This window comes from Cuculus canorus, chromosome 20, assembly GCF_017976375.1.
Source record: "Cuculus canorus isolate bCucCan1 chromosome 20, bCucCan1.pri, whole genome shotgun sequence".
Classification (NCBI taxonomy): Eukaryota; Metazoa; Chordata; class Aves; order Cuculiformes; family Cuculidae; genus Cuculus; species Cuculus canorus.
The window spans coordinates 6,726,053-6,750,923 of record NC_071420.1 but is presented as its reverse complement, the minus strand read 5'-3'; the positions used below and the strand labels follow the sequence as shown (position 1 = coordinate 6,750,923).

Genomic DNA, 24,871 nt, shown 5'->3' with positions numbered 1-24,871 from the left:
AGCCGTGTCGGGAGAGGCGGGCAGGCAGTGGGGGGAACACTGCACCATCTGCACTCATCTGGGCTTTGCGGGAACTGCGCCTGGACCAGCTGAGGGCTCGCTCACCCAGATCCACGCTTCTCCGATGGGGACAGAGGAAGCTGTAAGCAGAGAAGAGGAGCTGGCTGCGATACAGGCTTCCCTTCCAAGCCAAATCTCTTGTCGAGCCACCGTGGCCCTACAGAAATGGGAAGGCATGCGCTCGGGCTGTGCGTGCGTCAGGGAATTCGCTGGTAAAGGTCAGCTGCAATGGAAGAGGGGCACGAGCCTTTGTGTTGTGTATGGAGATGAACTAAAGCGGTGAAGCTGGGCTCTGGGTTTCAAACAGCTTCGTGCTATGCATGCGGAGAGGGTGACAGCAAGGGGAAAAGAGCTGTTGGGAATGGCTCCTTCTCAGATTTATGGGTCACTTGTACGACCTGAATTCATTAAGTGCCTGTGCTCTTCCCCTTTCCCTGAAGAAAATCAGAGCAGCTCCCCAGGTTCAGCCCTCTGTTTACAAAAGACCGTTCAACCTCTGCGAAGGTTGCTATGGAAATCGCAGCAGTTTATGCCTCGTGTTTGTCTTACAATCTGATTTGTAAAAGAGCGGTGTGAATCTGGGGTTGGCTGCGTTCCCAGCTGGCCGTGCTGGCCCTGGAAGGCATCCTTGCAGTCGCAGCCCTGACTGGAGTCGTGCAAACAGCTTACCCTGTGCTGGCTCCCAGCTTGTGAGCTCCCGTGCCTGCAGCTCTCTCAGCCTTCGGTCGTCTTCAGCCCATCAGGACAGAAACCAAGCAGTGCCAGCCCCTGCTCAGCCCTGCCAGGCAGACACCTGCTCCGTTTTCAGGGGCTGGAGCACGTACAATGCCCCTGTCCCCTCTCAGTCACTGCAGGATGGGATTCAGAAGCAGAGTTGGTGCAAACTGATTGACTTTCCTCTTCTCTCTGCTGTGCCAAGTCCTGAGCACAACACAGGCTGGTTTAGCCCATGAACCCATACAGTGTCACCCTGTTTCTTCCCCCGTGCTGCCACCTCTCCACCACACAGCTTCCAAACGCCCTGGGTGTGATGAGCTGTCTGGCCTCAGCGCTCTCACCCAGTCCCCACAAGAGGAAGGCAGAAGGGCAGCCGTAACCACAGCAATCACAGCAGCCCGAGGGCTGCAGGGAGCAGCCAAGCAGCTCAGTTCTCTTGCCCAAAGTGTGGCTTGTGCCAGCGACAGCTCGCAGCCTTAGGCAACTGCCTGTCATCCAGCAGATCCCACGGAAACTACGTGGGGAAAGAGACCTGGCAGCATCTCACTCTCAAACTCCATTTCTAGGGAATTAGTGCAGACTCGTGATGCATTATGCACACGTTGCTTTTAAGATGTATCTGGGGAGAGGGGACTTTACCCGGGTCATAAAAAGAAAAGGAAGTATTTCTTCATGCCATTAAAAAAACACAAAAGCCCATGGAATCAGAGCGTTGGGCTGGGATCCAGGCAGGACTGGGCTGACTGGGACAGGGGATTTGCATTGGAACAAGGATGTGCTTTCATAGCTCAGTGCAAACCAAACACAAAATCCAGCTCCCTGAGCTGTGTCAAAGCAGCTCGTTTGTGTTTCGGAGCAAAGGCGTTTTGAGGGGTTTTCCTACCGCAGGGATCCTTCTGGAAGCACCATGAACCTTTGCTGCGTCTGGCAGGCAGGAGCAGCCACGGGCAGCTCAAACTGTGGGAGGCTGTGCTGCTGAAATCCTTTCCCGTCTCTGCCCCGCGCAGAGGATATCGCTGGCACACGATCCAGCCCAGCCCACGCGCTGAGGCTGCTTTCCCCTCGTTTCGCTGCCAGGGCCCTGCATCCTCTGCCTTTGCCCTCCCAGGAATCCTCTGAAAGGAAAGAAAAGCACATTTTATAGCAAGACTAATCGCATAATTAGTCGATTTGCTAATACGCCGAGGTGTGAACAGCTTACGGCGAGGCAGGAGGAGCAGCTGTCCCGCAGGCACAGCCCACCTGCCGGCGATGGAGAAGTTGTCCGTACTGAGGGGCTGTTGCCTCCCCAGCAGCCTCGCTCCAAATGGATGAGCTCTCTGTGAGGCCCGGTTAACGTGCTCTGGAGACTTTTGGGGAGGGAATGTTTTTGTGAATGGCTCACGACACAACCATGTCCTGATGACAGAGCTGAGCAGCTCCCTCCACCCCCAAAAGCCACGTGCGAGCCGCGTCTGGAGCGGTGTCTGTCGCGACGCCTCGCTGCGACAGCGCAGTCTGGGACAGCGTTCCCGGCGGATCCTCGGCAAAGAGAACATCTAGAGAGACGAACAACGGCAGAGTGCGAGGCACTGCTCCCAGGAGAGATAAAAGGCAGAGGAGGGGGGAACGGGAACGGGGCTGCTAGGAGATGCCAGGCCTCTGGGGAGCGAGGGCCATCTGCCCTGCCCAGGGCTGCTCACTCAGGTTCCACCTCACACCAGTGACAGAGCAGACAAAGAAAATAACAGACTGGCAGGAGAGGAAATCCTGCCCTGTGCAGCCTGGACACATCCTCCAGTGGGAACACCATCCCTCTCCTCCCTCCTCAGCACACTCCATCGGGCAGAGGCAGTCTGAGGCAGCTCAGCCACTTCCAGAGAGTCCACAACACCGCAGCATCTTCCCTTTCTCTTTTTTCCCCCCTATGTAGCAAACACATCAAAGCCCCAGGCTCACACGCTGTCCTTTTTCAAGTGGTTTTATTTTAAAACCAGAACTCAAATTTTCCATTTGTTTCACAAGTCTGTTCTCTCTTTTTTTTCTTTTTTTTTTTAAATAAAAGTATTTTATTCTACAGAACAGTAAACTCTCCCACTCTTCTCTATTTACAAATGAACATTCTTGCTTGCAGCTCATTGCTTCCCCCTCCTTTTCCCACCCCCAAAGGTGACAAAGAAGCCAATACCTGCAGGGCTGTGAGGCAGCGCTTCCATCTGCACCCACCTGGCCTGCTGGGACCACAGCGGAGAACAAAGGTGACGATGTCTGTGCTGCATCCAGAGGTCCCCCCTCACTCACTGTGTGCGTGAAAGAAGCAGATCCAAATTCAATCCATTCAATCCGTGTTTGGCTTCTCTTTGCTGCATGGGCTGCTCTGAGTTGTGTGTCAGCTCCTTTGGGAAGGAGAAGTGCCTCCACAAGTACAGCAAGAAGAGAAGGAACAAACAGACAGGAATGGCAGGACGGCAGGAAAACTCTTCCTCGAATGCGATGCATTAAGCTTTGGAAAAAACACTCTTCTGGCAGAGGGTGAAATGTGTCCCAGTGGGAGCCTGAAAGCCAGCCTGGACAAAGCGGGGCCCTCAGGCGCATGGATCTGCGTGTGCGAGGAAAGCCTCCACACAGGGTCTGCCCTTCCCATGCCATCCCAAACTGCCAGAGCCCCTCAGCGGCTGGTTGGCAGGGCCACGGTGCCAGAAGAGCCGTTGGCTGTGCCAGGCTCTCACCCCAGGGAGGATGTGCCATGGTGCTGTGGCTGGAGGAACGAGGCCATCCCCACTCCGTGCTGCCATCCCGGGAGGAGCATCCCCAGGGAGCCGCGCTCGGCCCAGAGATCTCTTGGTCCGGAGGGAAAGGGAAGAGGCTACAAACTCCAAAATGGCACTGATGCTTTCAGGCCACCAAACCCAGCACTGCTCTACCCTCGGTGCTGGCGTCGGGTCCAGGCAGGTCATCGCCTTCCGCTCACACGGCTCCCGGCAGCAGCAGGGAGCGAGGACATCCCAGCCGGGTTGCTGGTGGTGGCAGGAGGACGTGGCGAGGCCAGGGCAGAGGTGAGGGGCACGGGTGCCCCACTTCCCCCACCATCCAGCCCCTGGGCACGGAGGGCTCAGTAGAAGGAGTACTGGTTTTCCACAGCCCGGGTCCGGCTCCGGGCACCGTCAGCCTCATGGTAGTCCTCAGCGCTGGTGGTGGGGGGCTCCGGCCGGCGCTCGGCACTGTCGCTGCGGCTCTGGGGGCCCAGAGTGCCCTCCAGACGGTGGTAGGGTGCAGGGACTGTGGTGGTGGGGGCCACGGCCACCCCCTCGGTGGGCGGCGGGGCGGGCGGGACGGTGGGTGCTGTGCTGCAGAAGTAGTGTGGAGGCGGCAGGTCGACGCGGTAGCCCGGCGGCTGCGACACCAGGGCTGGAGGGGGGCCGGCATCTGCTGGGGAGACAGGAGCTTGATGCCTCCAGTGATGCCGCTTCCCTCACTGGCACCTTCCCATGCCCACCCTCTCCATCCTTGACCCTCTCCTTCCCCAAGGCATAGCAGGGTGCTCTGACCCCACAGTCCCCTCTGCTCCTCTCTTGCCCAAGCCAGGGAACTGACACCCACAGCCAGGCACACACGGGTCCTCCTGGCGCTGCCTTGCTCCGTGTGCCCACCTTCGACGGGACAATGCCCACCTGCGGCTTCTCCAGAGCCATGCACACCGACATGGGCAGTGGAGGGACCCCAGGGACCAGACCCTTTTGAGTTCACACGAAACCTCAGCCCAATCCAACCCTACACAGACAGGGGTGGCCCTGGCACCTACCGGGCAGTGGGCTCTGGGCCACGACGTAGCTGCGGAGCGTGATGTCGGCTGCGCCACCCGACTCGAGCGGGATGGGATGCGTGTGGAAGTGGCGCAGCATGTCGAAGATGGTCTGGAACCAGAGGTGCTGCACGTGGCACTGCCCGCTCTCATTCAGTGACAGGCGGAGGTGCTGCAAGGGCAGGGGCCAGCAGGTGAGCAGGGACTGCGAGGCTGAGACCCATCCTTGCAGTCAGTAGAAGGAGCCACCTCCATCAGCCCAGGGGGCTTTGCTCATAAAAGGACTTTTCTTTTTCCCCTGCCTGGCTGGGAAGGTCTCCCATTGCAGGATGTTTCCTGCAAAACCCCACTTGCTGCAGCCCCAGAAGTTTGTCCCCTCTCCTGGTGACCCGCACCATTCAGAAGCAGTTGGGGCAGGTGGGTCCAATCCTGGTGACCCAGAGCCTACGGAAGCCCACAGCCCACCAGCACCACTTCTTGCGGGACTGGTGATAAGATCGGGCAGTTCCACCTCAACCCTGCAGCGTACACCCTCGGGAAAAGGGATCCAGCACAAAACTACACGTGGGTTGTTTTTCAGTAGAGCATCCACATACTTTGGGAGAGTGGAGCAGATGAGGGCAGGGGATGATGTGCCAGGCTACACTGGGGCTCCTGTCAGGTATTTGCCCTTATGCCCATGTAGAAGGCACTGATCCAGCTGGGAAAGCGCTGGTGGAGCTGGGCAGGCTGGAGACAGCTCTTGGGGAGCAAGGGCAGGTGGCCCCAGGGGATGCTCCTCGCTGTGTTTGGGGTCACCGCATGGTGCCCGCTTGCTTGCAGTGCAGGAGGGAGCCCGGGGTGCTGGGCAGAGCTGGCACTGATATTCAGGAAGAAGCAGGGGATGCTCACCTTGGCTTTCCCCTGGAAGTTGAAGGTCAGCACGTACTCCCCTGGCCGCGTTTCGCTCTGTCGGATGACGAACAAGCCGTGGCTCCGCACTCCTCCGAAGAGCACCAGCTGAGCCGCCTTGATCCGCGAGAGAGTCCCGTGGAACCAGGGGAAGTCAGAGAGATTGATCTCCGCCTCCGCCTTGCTGTCGTCCCCTGGCCGCAGGGACAGCAGGTTTTTAGGAGCATCCCAGCACTGCTTCTCCCAACCCTTCCTCCTCTCCCGCTGTGCATGCACAGGAGCCAGGCGCTGGGGCCGCATCCTGCGCGACGGTACCTGCGAGCTGCCCGCCGGTGGTGGGGGAGGACTCCAGGGTCTGCAGGAAGCTCTCCAGTGGGACGTGGGTGAGGAGCTCCCCCAGGGAGTCCCTGCCCCGGCCGTGGGGCGTGGAGACCGCAGTGGCCGTTGCAGTGTTGTGAGCGCTGGGCAGGGCACATCTGTCCGGCGGCCTGGGCACATCTGGAAGGGAATTTGTGGAAGGATGGGCTCACAGCTCAGCATCACGCAGCACCACCAGACAAGGCTGGGGGCTGCCTGGCTCCAAAGGCCGCTGTGCTGGAGGACTCTTGGAGACATCTCAGGGCCAAGCTACAGCTCTGGCCACAGCTCCCTTGCAGGACTCCCTTTCAATGTGCACAGGGTTTTCTTACCCCAGTATGATCGGGGTAGGGGGCATGGATGCATCTTAGTCAGGAACAGAAACAGGATGGGGCTGTGCAGGCAAGAAGCTGCTTGCTGGGACCCAGAGACCCCAGCACCTGCAGACAGAGGCTTGATTTTCTGCACGCATCAGGATGGATGGAAGCAACACTGATATCTTCGTCAAAGCAGGGACCACCTCCTTGGGGTGGGGGCAAGCAGAAGGAAGAGAAGAGGAAGAGCTATCCTCACAGACACCTGCTTCTGGCTTCTTCCCTTTATCACTGGTGGGATCTGGTCCCCTGAGCCCAGCGCTGGCATCCAGAGGTGCCCACCCCCGCAGTGGGTGTTCTCTCAGACGCAGGCCCTTACCATCAGCCAGGAACTCGCAGCTGCAGGAGGACACCCTGCCCGGCAGACACGCTCCCTGCACGCAGGACGCCAGCTCGATGTCATCCCCGCTGTCCCTGGGGGAGAGCACAGAGCAGATGGTCACAGTCCTGCTGCTGCGCTGCAGAGACAGGTACGTGTGGCACCCTCTGCTTGTGGGCACGCAACAGGGACTTGACCAAATGAAATCCCAGCTGTGTTCTGGGGGCGCACCCTGATGCTCCTTGCTTCCTCCTAGAGGGACGAAAGCACTCACAGCACTGAGAGGCAGAACACTGTGGCTTTTGGGGGTGAGAAGCCAGTGTGGGGGGATTGAATTCCCCAAAGCCCTCCTGACCCAGGTGACCCTGGCTGGGCCCCTGCAGTGTTTTGCAGCAACCTTGTTGGTTTGGATAGAAATCTGTTCCCTTGCCTGTTGCCACTTTGCTTTGCAAGACATCCCTATGCACACGCATGCTCCCACCACCAACTTCCATCTCAAAGTACTTTCACCCTCTGCAAAGGGAATTACCAACCCACAGGAATGACGTCCCCCAAAATGCACCAAAACCCAGAGCAAGAACAGCAAGTAGGAACTAAACAAGGGCAGCTGCGGTGGTGCAGCCCCATGGAGAGCATCCCTGCTGCCCAGCGCTGCCGTGCCCTCCAGCACCCTTCTTGCGCAAGCCCTTGCTCCACAGCCTATTTTTATCCCAGCCTGGCGCTGCCTATGGCACTCGGCTGCTCTTGCTTAACGACGGCCACGGGGGTGCAGGCAGCGAGGAAGCTGCATTAGTGGTAACGGCTCACGAGGGAGCTGCTGAATTATTTAGTGGCCAATAAGTGAATCAGCCACTGGGAGTCATTCAGCTGCAGCTGCCTAAAAACAAGGAGGGAGAGAGGAAACCCAAACCAACAGTGCTTTGCAGAAAAGCCGTTGTCGGGCACTCCGGCAGCGGCTCCTGCACGCAGCCCTTGGCAAGAGCATCAGGAGCTGATTGAAAATTCGTTCTTGGCACCAAGCGTGTGTCAGTGTATTAAACAGCTCATTATTATTTGCTCTGGAGTTCATTATTATTTGCTTTACAGTCACGTCCGGACGCCAAAGTGGGACTGCGCTGGGTGCTAAGCAAACATAAAAGGCTGGGCGGCTGCCGGCGGCAGAGCGAGGGGCTGGTGCAAGGTTCCGGCAGCTTCTGTAGCAGCGCGAGGTGAGCACGGCTGTGGCGCTTGGCTCCAGCTGGAAAACCGGCACTGAAACATGCACTGGGAGAAAAAGGGCCCTGTTTCCAAGCCTCGCCTGTGTCAGCAGCCCAGCCCCAGCATCGCTTCTTGAGTCATATATTTTACAAAGCGGCAAAAGGAGCTGAAGGAGCGTGGATCTGGCGTCCACAGTGCATCCTCCCTGCAAGACACAGCCTCATCCGTGACCAGCCCTGCAGCACCCAGACTGCATCTCTTGGGCAGAAAGGGGCACACGCAGCCTGGAAGCAGCTGGAGCTTCTCCAGGCCAATGTTCTTGGTTTGCTTGAGGTTTTACCTCTATCAGCTTGGGCACCTTGTGTTTCCAAAATTGGGCTATGAAGGGCAGTGCTGGAGGGGCCGCAGGGCGCCTGGGCTCATCCTGCCTCTGGGGCTGGGCCGGCTACGGGGCACATGGAGCTCCCCACAGCGTAATCCAGCACATGGGCTGGTGAAAAGCAGGTGGGAAGATTTGGCAGCATTGTTGTGACTCAAGAGACAGTATTAATATCACAGTGACAGAAACATAAATAAATTCGTTTAGCCAGGAGAATCTTAAATATATCACGGATACTGGGCTGGGAACAAAGCCTAGAAAATACTTCAAATAGAATATAAAAGCTTCATAGGGTGGGTGCTGGGAGTTCCCTGAGCTAAGGGCTGCGTTCCTGGTTCACCTGCCTCTGCGTGGCTGAAGCAACACGGAGCGGGAAAGGGTGAGCAAGCAGGCAGTGCCCTGTGCGGCTGCACCTCTGACATGCACAGGCTGCTAACATCACCTCCAGGCTTCTGCTGACACCAGTCAGGGGCTTTTTCTAACACTCTAAGTGCCAAAATTGCATTGGGGTAATGATCCGTGCTTGGGGGTGAGGCCCCCCCCCCGCAGCACTGAGTCCGGCCCCCGCACAGCACCTTACCCGGGGTCGATGCAGTCCTGGATATCCGCCACCCAGGAGTGCTTCTGCAGGGAGTCGATGGTCTCCAGGATGTACTCGGCCCCATTCTCCACCTGCAAGTGACATGGGACAGCATCAGGCAGGGGTCCCAGCGCCCCTCCATGTGGTACAGCAGCCTCCGTAACCCAGCCGGACCCTCCAGTCACCCACTGCTGCTAAGCAGCACCTCAGCTCAACAGGAGAGGGGAAACCCCCATCCCATCCTATCCCGGTACGACCCACAAGGATGCTCTGACGTGTCCAAGAGTGACCAGAGCTGGAGAACAATCCCCACTGTTATCGTCAAACCACAAGTTTTTTACAGCCTCCAAGGTGAAACCAGTGGCATCAGAGGTGCACGGCACGGCACACTAGTGCAGACAAGCATTCCTCGCTTCCTGGGATGCTGTCCTCTCACTGCCCTAGAATCCCTCCAGACCCCTAAATCCAGAAGTTTAAAACCCCTCCGCTGTCATCTTTTCTGCCTGATAGCCCGCAAGGCTTCCGAATGCTCTTTGCAACAGGGTGGGAGAGAAAACCACTTTAACAAGGGGAAAAAATCCTATCTCATCAGTATGCAAAACAGCCTCTGAAATAGCAAGCCCAAAGGAGATGGGCCCTTCTGGGACCCGGGAGCCCCAACTCAGCCATGGGGCAGCAGGGCAGAGCTCTCTGACGCGACCCCACGCGATGCTGCGTGCCTCTGGCAGGTTTCCCCACATCCGTTACAGCGTGTTCCTGAGCTGGCGAGGCAGCCCTGGCTCTGGGAGGCATTGCATCGCCAGCTGAGACAACCTCCTTGCTAATTAAATTAATCACAAACAACCGAATCACTGTCCTGTAAACAAGCAGGGTTTGCAAGGAGCGGTACCCAGCGCAGCCAGGGCCGTGCACTGGCCATCCTGCCCTGAGCAGAGGTGGAGAGGAGCAGCAGAGATCCCCCTGGTTTGATTTAACTGGAGCAAAGGAGCCTTTCCGGCTTTCTGAGGGCAACGCGTGAAGCTGGCGCAGGAGCCGGGGCTGCTCTCTCACGCAGAGCCTGACAGCGAGCGAAGCACACGTGAGGCTTGGGTATTTTGCAAGTGTCTGCTTGTGCAATGGAAAAAAAAAAGAAATCTCACGTGCTGGGTGTCTGAGGGTGTGGGGGATGCGCTCCCTGCTGATTTTTAGGCAATTTGGCAGAAACCATTCCAGCGTGGCCTCGCTGACCAAGGCTGGGGCTTTCCCACCCATTGTAACCACGTGCGAAGGCTGAGATCAGGCTCCGCGTCAACCCCGTACACAGGAAGGCAGCAGGAAAACCATGGCACCATCTCATCTGCACTGCAGCAAAGGGAGAATGGGAGAAAGCAGCAAGAAGATGTCCCAACAAGAAGGGTCCAGGCAGAAAATGAGGTCCAAAGAATAAAGGATGGGGAATAAAGCAAAAGAATCCTGTGCTGACAGTCAGGAGAGCAGGGCAGGGGCTGGCTGGAGCAGGAGAGGGGCTCAGTGCCACTCGCCCAAAGATCAATTGTGATCGATTAACCCTGTGCAGGGTAAGTGCCCTGGCAGGAAAAGGAGAGTCCCTGGTCAATCAGGAATTCTCAGACCAGCAGGGTCTGGAGAGTCCCCGGGGGAATTAAAGCAATGGCTGCAGCAGGTGCAGAGCTGTTAGCAGTGGAGAGAGAAGGTCTGGCTCCAAGAGGCAGGAAGAGGGCAAGCCCAGAGCCCTGCTCCAGCAGCCAGAGAAACCAGCCCTCCCCAGGCACCCAGGAAACACCCCAGAGCAGAATCCTCCAGCAGGAATCTGCCACAACCAAAGCCCACCAGGTTTGTGACAGCTCCAGTGCAGGAACAAGCAGCCACTGCCACCCCCTTGGCATTGGCCATGCTTTGGATGCTGAGGGGACACTCCAGCAAGCAGGGGAGCAAGACAGGGATGAGACGAGACTTGCAGGGGGATCTCCAAAATGGGATCAGAAGTAACCGAAGAGCCATATCCCAAGAGCAGCTATTGATGACTGATGAGCTCAGAAGCTCTTTCAGATCAACGACTCTGTGAATGAATAGGACAAAAAAAGATGCCTAATCAATTCACGGATGACACCACATCACAAGGGTGTTGGAGGGTGAGGAGAGAATTCAAATGAACTTGTGAAAGCTGAGAAATGTTCAGTGGAGGAAAAAGCCCAAACCAGCCTCCAATTCAAGGTCACACCGATTGCCATGGGTGTCTGGGCTGGGGAACCATGACTCTGGAGTGGTTCTGCAAAAAGCATCGAGGGGTTACACCAGCCCACAATCTGCATGAGCCGACATCATCATCAGAATATGAAGAAAGAAACTGGATCGACTTGGGCTAGGTTAAGAGGAAGTGGAAAAGAGAAGCAACCAAGGGAGAAGCAATCCTTCCCATCCGCTCCTGGCCAAACCTAGTTTTGAGCACACCATCTCCAGAGGCCGCAAGAAAATTGGGGAGGACCTTGGGCTGGTCATTCTGGAGAGAAGACAACACATGAGGTTGGTCTTGAAGGCACAGAAGACAACAGAATAAGTGTCCATGTCCACTGGCTGCAGCAGAAGCTGAACAGCAAGAAGTGCCTGGGGCAGGGACGATGTCCTGGAGGAGGCTGCCAGAAGAAGGACCCTTACAAGGAGCCAGGTTTGGTGGGGACAGATTGCCCACAGGGATGTGTGCTGGACACAGATGGGCTACCAGGCACGGGGGCTTTCATGAAGCCAGGCTCAGTTTTTTCCCCTCCTCAGCTTTCACAGTTTAAGCTTTTAAGCAGGTTCATTCAGCTGGGAAGCTCGGCCTCTCCACTCTGCCTGTGCCTCACACTTTTAGGGAGAAGCAGCAGGGAGAGCAGTGGTTTTTTAGCAGAGATAGGACACAGAAATCCTCAAAACACTGCTCTCCCCCTCTGTACGTGGGCTACCTCCCAGTCAGCCACGTCCAGCAGCTCTGACGGAGAGCACAAGTTCATCAGCCCAAGCAGGGAGGCAGAACCACATCAGCTGGAGAGAAACCCCAGTTTCTCTGTGCAGTGGCACATCCATCATCCCAGCAGCACGCTGCACCCCGAGCCACGACTCTGCGAAATTCAGCCTCACGCGGCTGTGGCCGCTGCTGTCTTTCAAGCGGAGAAGGAAGGTGCACTAAGCTAATTAATTGCATTATATGGAAAACACTTTCTGGAGAGACGTTCACTTCGGTGCCCCCAGATTCACATGGGGTGATGATCCCCAGGGCCTTGATGGCCCCACACAGCCATCGCCACCATCTCTTGTCAATGGAACGGTCATCCCGTGGCACTGATCCGGGGCAGCAGCAGTCACAGCACCGCAGGCAGCCACGCCAGAGAGCGCTCCCTGTGCGGGCTGTCTCTGGGCATTAATTTAACCCATCTCCTGGAGACACGGAGAGGCAAAACCCCTTGGTGAAAGCCAGACAAACAGCTCTGTCCCCAGATACTCAGGCGTCAGGTGGAGGTTGCATCATTTTATGGAGGGGCACAACCCAGGGAGGAGAGGCAGGAATCCCAAGGAGCACATTAATGCTGTTGGCATCCCTGAAAACCAAGGCAGCAACCCCTGGGGGGACCGAGCATCCCCGTAGTTGGGGCTGGAAGCGGGCGCAGATGGGGTCCCCATCAGGACAGATCCTGCTGCTGCCCCATTCTTACCTTCAGGACAAAGGTATTGTCCTTGTCAGGCATCTCCAAGGGCATGGTGGTGCGGACCTCGATGATGGCCGAGAGTGGGATGCTCACCTTGGGCTTGGAAGCCTGGGAAAAGGGAAAAAAAAAAAAACCCAAACAAACATGAAAAGAAATCAATAAATTAAAAACAGTCGCTCAATCAAATCAAACCCTCCCGGGGGACGATGCAGCGCGGCTCTCAGAGAGGCAGGATCGCAGCTCAGCCTGCACCGTTATTATGGGAGGGGGGAAGCATTGATTTCCCTCATGTGCCTGATAACTCCCAGCTCTTTTAATTAAAGCGAGAGGAGGCCCAGTGGAAGAGAGGAGGTTACTGCATTTAACTGCCAGACCTTCCTCGCTCCCGCACAGGCTGCTGTGCCAAAGCCACTCATTCCTCGCTGTTTCAAACCCTCTCCTGACGGAGCTGTGCCGCGAGAGAGCGGTGCTGTCTGACGAGGATGGTTTGATGCAGGGAGCAGCCTGGGAAGGTGCCCCATTTACTCAATGCAGGAGCAGCATTTCAGCCCAGCAGCTACGATGCAGCAGCTTTCACCGTGCAGGGAATTTTAATTACATTAAAATAAAGAAAAATTAATTGTGAGCCCCCAGCACCCACAGCCTTGGGAGGGGGCCGGCACTTCCCACTCGCACTCTCTGCTGAGCAACAAATTCCCTAGATATTTGTTTTAATTAGAATGAATCTCTGTCTAGGAGCCATGGGGCTGCTCCGGGACCCGGAGCACTGAGGCTGCGGGAAGCAGGGATGCGACTCCATCACCGAGACCCGCGTGTGGTGCCCTGGGTGGGACGAGGCAGCGATGAGCGCCAGGCTCAGTGAACACTGGGTTTGGTTCCCATTTTTGGGGAAAATATAAATCCAAGACAGAACAGGAACTGCTTTTTCTCCTCTGGGACAGTTCGCTTCCGCCAGCCCCAGCGCTGCCTCCAAGCGCATCTTAGCAAGTGGGGCTCAACCCTGCCCTGGGGAACTTTTCCATCTCCGGCTTTGAACGGGAGAAGGTCCGAAAAGAGGAAAGAAACCACAGCGTTAATTCAGAAAAGAGGAAAGAAACCACAGTGTTAATTCAGCGGTGAGACAAAGAAGGTCTTCTGCATGAAGGCCCTTCCCTTTAAAGACTGAAAGACACGACCACAATTTTGATATGGCCCACACAAAACCAGAGCTGTGACTGCTGGAGTGCAAAGCTGTTCTCCAGCTGTGCCAGCCTGGTGCCACTTTTACAGCTGAATCATTTGCCTGATGGAAAGCAAAATGAGCTGAGGGGAGGAAGATTTAAACCAAAATAGGTTGTGATTATACAGAAGTACAGACAACGTTCATAAAGTTGCCATAAAATAATTAAAAAAAAAGATTTTTAGAGGCAAATCAAGATACTTAAAAAAAAATAAATCTCCTTTATGGGAACTCTCAGATATTTTTAGAGCAGCAGTTGTTCCATTATAACTGAGTTTATGGCTCTCTGGTGTGGCCGACTCCCCACCACCCACCAGCTTCACCAGAGCTTCTGTGTGTGGCACCACGGAGGCGGTGGTTTCCTTCCAGCCACTCTCTGCAGTCCCTGGGCTGAGGAAGCACCCAGAGCCGGCTACCAGCGATGCACGGCAGCCGTAGAGGTGTCGAACCGCTCCGAGAGATGCATTTGAGATCAAACTCCTCATTTATCTTTTACTCAGAGAGATGTGGCAGCAAGGCGAGAGGCACAGATGGACACCGGAGTCTTCTGTCGCTACCACCAAAAAGCATTTGAGCGAGCCTTGCAAGCGCAAAATTATTCCGAATAAATTGTAATTTTTAGAAGGGAAAAAAAGGGCTTTCGGGAAGTGGACTCTGACCCTCAGGTCTAATGCACAAAGCCCAGGCAGCAACCCCAGCGCTGCTGCTGCGTGAGCCACTAGTCAACCACACATCTCTGCAACTCATCGGGAAGAGAGAAAACCCTCTGGCCAGGCTGGATACCTCACTTCTTGATGGAGAATGAGCTCTTCCACAGAGATTGCTGATATTTGCGGGCCAAGGGACGAGGTGGAGGCTTCAGCATCTCTCCCAGGGTTGCAGGGGAAGTAGGGGGCTGTGTCCCAGTGAAAGGCAGTAACTGGGGTGTGCGGATGGGATGGGTTTCAGCCACATTGTCCCCTCCATCCGCAGGCTGGCCACCCAGCATCAAACGCCCCTCTGGATCAGAACTTGATTTCACCCCAGCTCAGCAGTGGAAATAAAAAAAAAGTCTCCAACAAAGCCCGACTTCTGCTCAAAGTGCTCATTAAAACAGAGGAGCAAACCCAGGACTTACCTTTGGGGGTACATAGAACTCGAGGAGGAACCTCTCTCCTTCTACCTTCACCGCTTTCCGGAGCAGGAGGCGGCACTTCTGCCACTGTGTGCTCCCCACACAGTTCGTGTCATCGGCCACCATGTAGCGCAGCGTCCCCTCCCTCTGGATGTCCACCAGCTCCACCTTGGAGGAGGGCACCTTGGACAAGCGCAGCTTGTGGGTCCATTTCTCCCGTGGGTCACCAGGCTCCCTGCCTGCTCCAGCTGGCCACGGCTCCCTCTCGGCTCTCCGGCCACCTGGGGCAGCCTCGGTGCCTGGCTCCGGAGAGGACTTGCGATGCCACATCTCCTTCATACCGTCCACCACACACAAGCTCATGTTCCTCAAGGAGAAGCCTTTCTTGAACTTGGGCTTGGTGGCAGCATGGATGGAGACATCTTCCGAGCTGCGGGACTGGCCGTAGGAGGACACCTTACATGCCTGCGCCTGCTGCGCCGGGCTCAGGTACCGACCGGCACCCAACGGGGTGTCCATGCTGTCCAGGGACTCGGTGGATGTCTCCTCCTTCCTTGGGGTGACTTCCCGCCCGTAGGGGACGTGGCAGTTCTGCAACCCCACGAAGGGCACAATGTTGTACTTGGTGGGGGAGTCAGACACGAACACCCGGCTGACCTCCAGGCTGAAGATGTCCAAGAAGTTGGCGGCAAAATGGTGGGAGAAGGAGGTCTCTGCGCCAGGGGTGTCGTAGTGGGGGTTCTCCTTCAGGAACTGGCAGAACTTCTGGGCGAAGTCAACGGCGGCTGCCTGGGCGTGCAGCTCGCAGAACTCCCTCCAGTCGGGGAGCGGGGAGGAGGGCTCCTGGCACAAGGCATCGCCATTCATGTTTGCCCCATTCCACCTGCCGGCTGCGAGAGAAAAGGACAGCGTGAGAGCGGGCATGGACATGGGCGAGGATGCGGGTAACCCAGCCCAGGAATCGGGGGTTCCCCCCACCACGATACAGGAGCAGGTTTGCAGTCCCAGAGCAAAGGGAAACGCCACGGGAAAGCATGTGTGCTCCATTCCCCCTCCACCTCATACACTGGGAAAAATCCTGGCCCCGGCAGCAGCCATAAATTGTACTTATTTTATGATTACGGCCACGCAAAAGCGTTATTGATTTCTCGTAAAACCACTAAGGAGTCCCCGACCAGAGGAACCCACAGGGATTTGCCCTCAGGACTTCTCTTGCCCATGCTCTCTGCCTGGGCAGGGCAGCAGCTCTCCCCGCAGGTGAGGGAGAGCCGCCGGTTCCCAGGATTTAGAGCCCATCCCCCTCAGCCCAGTGACACCTCAGCTGTTCTCGTGTGCCCCTGCCATGGCCGAGCCCTCCTGGCCCACTCGCATCTCCGTCAGACCCAGCCGAGCTGCTGGAGCTCAGCCCCTGCCCCTCACCTTCCCCGCTGAGCATCAGGCACCGAGGTGGAACAGGTAACCCAGGATGGGTCCTCTGCAAAGGCCAATGAAGACGTAGGGGGAACAGGGGAGAAAAAAAGCAGCCAGACCCAGGAACCCACCACAAGTTGAAGGGAGCTGAGGATCAGACCCGTGTGCCCATGAGGGAAGCACCACGTTGCATGGTCTCCACTTTGCTCCCTCTCCCAGCAGCCACGGGACTCACAGGGACACGTGTGCACCTCTGGCTTCAAGTTGCTCTTCCCAAACCTCAACTAGGCTTTGGGTGGCTCCAACCACATCCCCAGCGAGAGCCCAGCAAGGATCACATCTCCAAAAATCATTTCCCAGTGCTGTATGCCCGCTGGCGATGGGGCGTCACGCCCAGTGTGCCCCTGTCCCAAACACGCGGTCTGTGTGTCCAAGACACTCCTCGTCCCTCCCCGAGGGCAGCGGTTTGGCTGATCCACCTCAAATACCGCACCGAGGGCTGTCGGTGGCTGCCAGGCTCCAAACCCGGCACTCGACAGCCAGGACCGTGCCCGGGACGCCAGGCTTATGGAAGGAGGGGACACTGCCCTGGATTTTGCTGCCTCCATTCACAGAGCAGCGTTTTTCTGGCAAGAGATTACTCCCGCTAATAAATCACGCGCAGGAACGCGCCAGCAGCTTAGACGGCAAATAATTAATTGCCGCTCAGATGAACTGCACAAGCCACGGGATTGGGGTGAGCATGGGTGACTGGGCTAACCCGCTCCTCATCCTCCAGCCCCTGACCGCCTCGGTCACCAGAGCCCAGGGAGGACCAAGCGCCGGAGGCTGCGATCCACAGCAGCAGCAGCAGGGAGCTGGTTGCCATCTCCCCAGCCCATCCCTATGGAGACGAGACGCTGCCTGACCTGCCAGCAGGAAACATCGAGCTCTCCAGGAACACCTCCAACACAGCTCTCAAATCCCCTCAGACACAGAGAAACTCACACAGGCAACAAAAGCGCTCAATGGGAAGAGAAACCCTGAGTTGCTTAAGAGCCAGAACCAGGGGAGTTTGGCTCCTGTGCTGTCTCATAAAGCCCACACAGCTTTCCCCTCGGCAGCATCTCTGCCCCATGCATGTGGCATCTTCCTCCTTCCAAGACAGGAACGCTGCTCCGTGTCCCAGCTGTGCCAGGGATGCAGTGAGGACAGGGCACGCATGGGGTCACTGGGGACCCGCGTTGGCCTCTCCCATCCTGTAGCCGGTCCCTGGCAGAGCTCCTGTCCCTGCAGATCCCTGGCATCACAGGGCTTCCCCGAGAGCCAAGCAGGTCCTGCTCACAGGGATCCATGCCAGCTCGGAAAAAAAACATCCCTGCAGTTTAGGAGCAGTGTCTGGATTTCCCCAAGAGACAGTGGGGAAGCAGAAGAAAATGCAAAGCTGTGTTACCTGCCAGCAAACACAATTCCAACTCATCCATCACCAAGCAGAGAATTTAAAGGCCCAGCTCACGGTGGCTTTAGAATTCCCACCACCGCCCCGGGAGCTGCCGAGCATCGAGCCCTGGGCCAGGAGCCTTTGGGCTCAGGGAGAAAAATGGAGATGGTTCCCTGCTGATCCAAGCGGGCACAGTGAGAACAAGGGAAGGGGAGAGGATGCAAAGGGAAAAGTGCAGAAAGGGGCTTCGGGCATAGAAGAGAATGGGTTTAATTGTAAGGGCCAGAAGGGAGCAGCTCAGCAGTGAGCCTTGGGCTTTGCTGCTGTTCCCACCCCCCAGGTGCGGGGGAACGATTCTCCCCATCCATCTCTCCAGGAGGGACCAGTGCTGTGGAGCAGGGCAGCAGAGGGATGGCAAGCCAAGATACGACAGACTCTGAGAATTAAGGGAAAAAAAACGGAAGAAATAACAACAGGTACTTCAGAAAAGATAAAGCCCCGAACAAAAAGCCTCACCATCCATGCACTGCAGCCAGGCTCAGGCATGGAAGTATGCACACAGAGGCATCACAGCATCTGCCTTTCATCTGCACGGGGATGACAGACTTTAAAAGGCCAATTTATAAAAATGAAGCCTTGAGGAGAGACATCTGGCAGGTCTGAAGCAGCGGGGGGATCGCTAACCCTGTGCTGCATCTCCAACCCCCCTGCCCGGAGCAGGGTCATCACAGCCTGGCCAGGACAAGCGGCAGAGCCTAGAAGCAGCTCCTCCCTCCCAGGACCACAGAGCCACCACCACCCCTGCACATCCACATTCACCTGATTTCAGCAGGAAGCAGGCTCCCAATTATTGGTGCAGATTTACCTTTAATCCCGGTGCCTCCGCTTCCCTCTGTGCCAAATGCACTGCCCCACTTCTTGAAATAACTTATCATGCCACCGGCAGCATCCCCGGGCAGAGCGGTGGAAATGGAGACGAAAATAAGTGCAAGATGAAAATAAGCAGCGAATCTGCAATTGCTTTTTTGGAAAGCAAAAGCCATCCCCTTCCAGCCCAGCTCACGGAGGGTCATAGCGCATTCCCAGGCACCTCTGGAAGGAGCCAGACCCCTTGGGAAGTGCTGACTGCCAACGCCAGACCTGGCTCAGGGGCCACAGCCTGGGTTACATGAGAGCACAGACATACAGGTGGATAAACTGAGGAGGTTTGGTGTCAAAGGGAAGCCACAGGGTGGCAACCAAGACATCACGCTGGCACTGGATTCCTGACCCCCCGCACGAGTCCCCAAACTCCTCTCAGGGCAGAGCGGTGCCCGGCTGCCGCTGGCGCTTGGGGAAGCAAGGCAAGGTTTAAAAAGGAAGGCAAAAAATAAAGGATTTCTAGGGATCGGCCAAGTGGAAACCCAGTCTGCAATCGCCATGGAGAGCCAGCGGCTGGCAGGGGCGTTACAGCAGTCTCTCCCGCTAAGCTGTGCTGCTGCGTCCTGTGCCCGGGGACGTGTGTCGGCACACACAAGGAGAAAGATCTGAAAGTCGAAGTAAACTACTGACCTCAAGAAGAAATGAAATTTAAACTGTCAGCCCAAGTGCGAGAGACCATGGGGAAAAAAAGTCTCCGGTGAAACTGGAGTCCAGGAGCAGCGACAAAGCCACCGGCATTTGCTGAACCAGAGCCGTGGGGAGGAACCAACATCTAATGAGGTGTTAATAACCCGAACGCACAACACTGGTCATGGGATAGCCGGGCCAGCGCCCGCGCCAGGGCTTTATTTAAGGAAACAGCCCTAATAAAGAAATGTTTCCCTTCCGCCGGGTGCAGCACAGCCAACGCGAGCCGAGATTCATTGAGAACGAATGCCGTCTGACGCAGGCTGCGAGGGGCAAGGCTGTACCCCTCATCCTGCGTGGGAGAGCTCATGGGATGAGCACGTGCCCAGCCGGGAGCGGGGAATGGCAGGAGAGGAAGGATGAGGCTACACGAAGGTGTGCGGTGAAGTCCTGGCTCACGGGGAAGGGGGTCCAAGCGTGGTCCTGGCTGCCCCTGGCCAGGACGCCGCTCGGCTTCCAGCAAGATCGATGCCACTCAAAGCCCTGGCCACTGATCTCGGGGGAATGACGTGAGGAAACCCAGGCACCTGCTCCCCCAGAAAAGCGCCTGATCTCAGCGCGCTGGGCCGGGGAGATCCCCGAGTCACGAGCAGGGTTGGGAGCAAGGCGATACCTCCGCGGCAGCGGGCGGTGAGGGGAGGCTCCTGGCAGGCAGCAACCCCTCTGGCAGCTTGCAGGGGAGCCTGGCACTTGCCTGCACAGCCCGGAGGCATGGGCAAAACAGCTAAAACCAGGATAGGGACTGCCCTTGGGAATGCCCAGGCAGGGTGTGTGGCACACGGGGCTCTGAGTTGACAGCAGAAGGGAAGCAAAAGCCCATCAGCTCTGCATCCCCCATCCCTTTGGGTTGGCACAGGAAGAGCATCAACCATGGAGCTGACATCTCCACTTCCACAGCAGACACCTGACGCTCATGAAGATCAAGCACCTTCCTCCCAGGAGCTTCCTTTGCCACCTCAAGGTGCTGGAAAAATCCCAGCTCTCCGACCCATCAGAGCTTTAACCACATGCAGAAGCTGAGGAAGAGAAAGCCGTAGGGCGAAAATAGAAGTTCCCTGCCCTTGTCCCTCCAGGTCCTCTTGCCATCCCACCACCACCCACCACAGCCCCAGGGTGGGAGAAGCTGATTGCTCTCCGCACTTCTCCTTGCTCTCTGTACTATTTATACCCTACAGATCTTAAATCAGACAGGCTGTCTGAATGAGATAGAAATGGAAAAAAACCCAACTTTGTTCCTCTCATTTACTGTCCATCCCACTAAAATATTAATTGAACAGCATTTTGGACTCAATCTAATGGTCAGACCACCTTCCTTGAATGAGTCCCTCACTAAATGCATGCTTTGACTCCCTGCCCAGACACACTACAGGGTCCTCCTGTCACCTGCAGCCTAGAAAACATTTGTCCAGAGTGAAAAGGCTTCTTGGGTCTTTTTCTGCTACTGCTGAGGGATTCCTCCAGCCGCAGCGGCTCTCAGATGCCCCAAACCACCCAGCAGTGTTGGGATGGCTGTTTTCCAGGGCAGGGTTTCAGGGTGCAGGTGCTGAAGGGAGATGTCTTCAAGAGATAAAATGGGCAAGAAACAACATTTTTCCCCCCTCGCTCTTGCACATATGAACTCCCTCAAGTTCCGCGTGCAATCCCCCAGCTCCGTGTCTTGATGGAACTGATGCTCCTGTCAATAAACCACTCTTTGGGGGCCGCAACCTGAGCGCAGCTCCAGCCCTGCCGCTGCCTTAGTGAGCGAACCCCAGCGCCCAGCCCTGCTCGCCCTGTGCTGGGGACCTGCTTCCAGCCAGCACCTGGGTGCAGGAGGGGGAACACGGACCCTCTTCTTTCCCACAGCCCAAGAGCAGCCAGGCAGCGCTCAGGCCCATGCCACTCCCCAGCAAAAGCTGAGTTTTTTCTCCACTTCCCACCATTCCGACCATTATCACCAGGCTGTTTCTCTCCTTCTCCTCCAAACCCTCCCCCATTGTATATTTTGCCTCGTGTGCTGACAGCTGCTGGAAAATAAAGACAAATTAATAGACAAGATCCACTGGATCTTAGATAATCTCTTCCTCAAGTAATTCCATCCAGGTCGCAGGGAGCCACGCTGCCAGCCTGTGTGCGGGGCTGGAGCATCCCCCGAGCGGCTCGGAGCGCTGCTGCTCCGGGTGCACTGGTGTGGGACCTGAGGGGCACCCACCTTACCCACGGATCCCCGGGTAAGCAAAGCATCGCTACAACTGGGCATCAGGGATGCAGACTGGGGCTTGGATCAGAATATAGAGCAAAGCCGCCGCCCTTCAATGCCCTGAAAGAAGAACTGGCTAATTCTTGAAAAAATAAAAATAAATAATAAAAACATAGAGCTTTTTGTACAGAAGGCCAAAAAGCTGTCCCTCTCCTCTCGTTTGGGTCCCACCTCACCTACCTCTCTCCGGACACGGAGCTTCTCGCAGAAAAGAAACTTATCCCAAGTCTATTTTTACCCCCCACAATAGCAGAGCCTCCCAAGAGGAGCGGCTGAAGCCCTGTCCCCAACCAAGCAATCTCACATTTCCCTCGCTAAGCCGAGATTTCCTTCCGCCCCTTAGCCCACAACAAAACCCTCCTCCTCTCGCCTTCCCACCTCTGTAAAACCCTTTGCTCATCCCGCTCCAGGCTGGACTGTTGCTGGTGCCACGCACCCCCGTTATCTATTAACTCCTGACCTGGTACCCCGGGCAGAGCCCGGAGATGCCAGACAAAGGAGATGTAGCTGCTCACTCGCCCCCCTGGCTGTACCTCAAACTCAGGGGTTTCCCTTTAACCAAGGTCAGGGCTAGGATGCAGTTTTCCCCTTTAGCCATAACTCCTCTTCTGATGGAGCCAGCTGGGACTGAAACCTGTAATTCCTGGGAGTCAGGGAACACGGAGATTCCCCGCAGTGGCATCCTTCCTTCTGCCAACCTCCCCTCTCCGCTCATACAAGAGAGGAGCGCACTGAGCCAGAGAAGTCTCCGAGCCTCATCCCACCACCTCCCAGCAAACCACGGGCAGGGAAACCAGCTGAGGGCAAGCGAAGGCCCTAACACGCGGCTGTGCCGGAGGGGAGTGATGCCAGGGGCATCTCTGCTGGCCTTTGGGCTGGAGCAGAGCAGGGAAGGCAGCACCACCCCGGGGCATCCCAGGCAGACTGATTCAGCAAGAGCAGCAGATGTGCAACCATCATCGGGTTTGTCTGCCTGTGGGAAGAGGAAGAGGAGGAGGAGGAAGGGCATTAGCCAGCAACATCCTCATCTTAAAGTTATGGGTGATTAACCTCCAAGGAGGAAGGCCACAAGGAGGTCAGATAAGACCACCCTGCCATGCGGGTGCATGAGATGTTGTTCCACCAGCCCAGGAGAGGAGGTGACAGGTCTGATGGTCAAGAGGAGCAGCTAGAAGAGGTAATCCTGCAGCCAAGCAACCCTGAGCCACAGAGGGGTTTGCACGTGAGGGAGGCAGCATTTTTAACCCCCAAAGCCTTGCCCAGAGCAGACAGGGAAGGCTCCATCTGGAGGCTGCAGGACTGACTCATCCCACTCGATGGCACAAGGGGAACAGTCGCCTTGCATTGTGTGAGACACTAGACACTGGTAGGCTCATCCTTCCCAAATGCACATCAACAGGCTGGGGCATCGCTGAGGAATTATGCAACTTTTATAGAAATAAGTTATTCCACAGCCACTCTGTGCTGTGCTGCAGCGTTACAGCAACGCAGAGCCGCAGTGAAGCAACACCCAGGAATGCCAGAGGCGAGGTCAAAGAGGGCTCGTGATCCCATCTAAGCACATCTCCTGGAAACGCACAACCACCTGTCCGTGCAAATGTGATGGTTGAGGGCCCCACGATAGGAGGGCAGAGCATTTCAGAGGAGCCCGGGCGGTTTGGGAGCACAATCCCTGTTAAGAAGCACAGCTCCAAACACCCAGCACTGCACCCAGGGTCCTTCTCCATCCCTCTGCAAACAAACCAAACTACAAACCCCCATGCAGGGGAGGTCTGAGTAATGCACTCAAAGCAGCAGCAGGACCTGCTGTGGATTTTGGGCAGCACGGACAGAGCCGTTTTACCTCCTCTCCTGTTGCAGCTCACAGGGTGCCTGAGGTGCCAGCAGCGCGGTTCCTCCAGGTCAAGCGCATCACTTCAAACGATGAACTTCCACACCACAATGAGGGACCAGACCGACTCAGGGGGGCCTGGAAGGCAAAGTTTTTTACCCCATCAACCCTTGGAGCGAGCCCAGTCGTCCTCAGAGCATCTCCTTAAAGCACATTTCCTCCTAAGCTACAGAGCTGCTTCAGCCCGGCCAGCAGGAATGAGAAACGGGCAGAAGGGCTAGGGAGAAAATCCCCCTGCTTCCCGAGGGATTGGGGTGGTGCAGCCCAGCCTGGGGGAGCCCAGGGAGCTGCCCCGGGGGCAGCGGGAGGGGAGAGGCCAGCAACCCCCGCAGCCCAAGCGTTCCTTGGAGGGTAAGGGCATCCTCTCGGGCTGGGCGAGCTGCCCGTGCCCCACCGGGGCATCCCCCACCCCACACCCCGTGTCCCTGCCGGAGCACCCTCCCCACCCCTCGCTGGAGCATCCCTTGCCCCACACCGGAGCATCCCCTGCCAGAGCATCCCCCTCCCCACATCGGAGCATCCCCTGACAGAGCATCACCTCCTCCCCCCTCGCCGGGGCATCCCCCTCCCCACATCGGAGCATCCCCTTTCCCTCTCCGGACCCCTGCCGGAGTATCCCTCCCCTCCCCACACCGGAGCATGCCCTTATGCCCCCCGGACCCCTGCAGGAGCACTCCCCGCCCCGCCCCGTGCCCCTACCGCAGCCCCACTCCTCGCGCAATCACACCCCCTTCCCCACACCCCCTGCCCCACACCCCCTGCCCCACATCAGAGCATCCCTTCCCCCAACCCCCCCCCCCCCCCCCCCCCCCCCCCCCAAGCCCCCTGCCCGAGCATCCGCCCCGCTCGGAGCACATTCCTGCCCCACCCCCCGTACCCCTGCTGGAGCATCTCTCTCCTCCTCCCCCACCCCCCCACCCCCCGCCCCGGGACCCCCCGAGACCCCCGGAGCGGTGCCCCCCTCCCCCCGGGGTTGCGAGTGCTGCAGGGGGGGAACCGGAACGGGGGGGCGGCGTTTGATCACCGCCCCCTCTGCAAACAGGGACCCTCACCGGGGGTGGGTGATTGCCCCTCCTCCCCCCTCCCTTCCCCCCCCGCAAACAGGGACACCCACCGAGGTGGGTGCTTATCCCCCTCCTGCAAAAAGGGGCTCTCACCGAGGGGTGGGGGTGTGTTTGCTCCCCCCCCCCCGCAGACGGGGACCCTCACCGAGGTGGGTGTTTGTCCCCTCCCTGCAAACAGGGACCCTCACCGAGGTGGGTGCCGGTGTCCCGTCCCCCCCCGCTGCAAACGGGGACCCTCACCGAGGTGGGTGTTTGTCCCTCCTCTGCAAAAAGCGACCCTCACCGGGCGGTGTGGGTGTGTTCCCCCCCCACCCCTACAAACGGGGACCCTTCCCCAGCCGGGGACTCGGCTCCTAAACGAAGTGGGGGTGGGGAAATCACCGGGAAAACAAGGACCCCCCGCCCCGGTCCCGGAGGATGCGCTCACCGCCGCCGCTCGCCCGGCTCCCCCCGCAGCGCCGCCCCCGCCCCGCCTCCCGCCCTTAAAGGGACCGCGGGCCCCGCCCCCCCCCGCCCCGGGGGCGCCCGGCAGCGAGCGGGGATGGGGGTTACCCGCACCCGGGGGGGCCGC

The 24,871-nt window shown here is 57.5% G+C and overlaps 1 protein-coding gene across 6 annotated transcripts; it reads right to left on the bottom strand.

The window, feature by feature from the left end:
* Positions 1-2,773: 2,773 nt before the first annotated feature.
* On the bottom strand, positions 2,774-24,767 carry SH2B2 (SH2B adaptor protein 2). 6 transcript variants are annotated; one of them, XM_054085270.1, is made up of 10 exons: positions 24,728-24,767; positions 23,189-23,314; positions 14,672-15,558; positions 12,342-12,443; positions 8,656-8,747; positions 6,500-6,594; positions 5,765-5,947; positions 5,450-5,643; positions 4,559-4,730; positions 2,774-4,185 (listed from the first exon to the last, which is right to left on the bottom strand). In XM_054085270.1, exons 3-10 carry the CDS (start codon positions 15,533-15,535, stop codon positions 3,869-3,871), a joined length of 2,019 nt encoding a protein of 672 aa, XP_053941245.1. In that variant the 5' UTR covers positions 15,536-15,558; positions 23,189-23,314; positions 24,728-24,767; the 3' UTR covers positions 2,774-3,868. The 6 variants fall into 6 exon arrangements, with proteins under 6 accessions (XP_053941245.1, XP_053941246.1, XP_053941248.1 ...); XM_054085271.1 differs by lacking the exon at positions 24,728-24,767 and adding an exon at positions 24,489-24,507; XM_054085273.1 differs by lacking the exons at positions 23,189-23,314; positions 24,728-24,767 and adding exons at positions 18,364-18,425; positions 19,050-20,252.
* Between the last annotated feature and the right edge of the window lie 104 nt (positions 24,768-24,871).

Coding starts and splice junctions, on each gene's coding strand:
- SH2B2 (XM_054085268.1), bottom strand. CDS start 18,571: ATGACCCTCCGTGAGCTGGGCTGGAAGGGGATGGCTTTTGCTTTCCAA. Junction 8,748..12,341: donor ACAATACCTTTGTCCTGAAG/GTAAGAATGGGG, acceptor TGTCACTTGCAG/GTGGAGAATGGGGCCGAGTA. Junction 5,948..6,499: donor CTGCGAGTTCCTGGCTGATG/GTAAGGGCCTGC, acceptor ATTCCCTTCCAG/ATGTGCCCAGGCCGCCGGAC.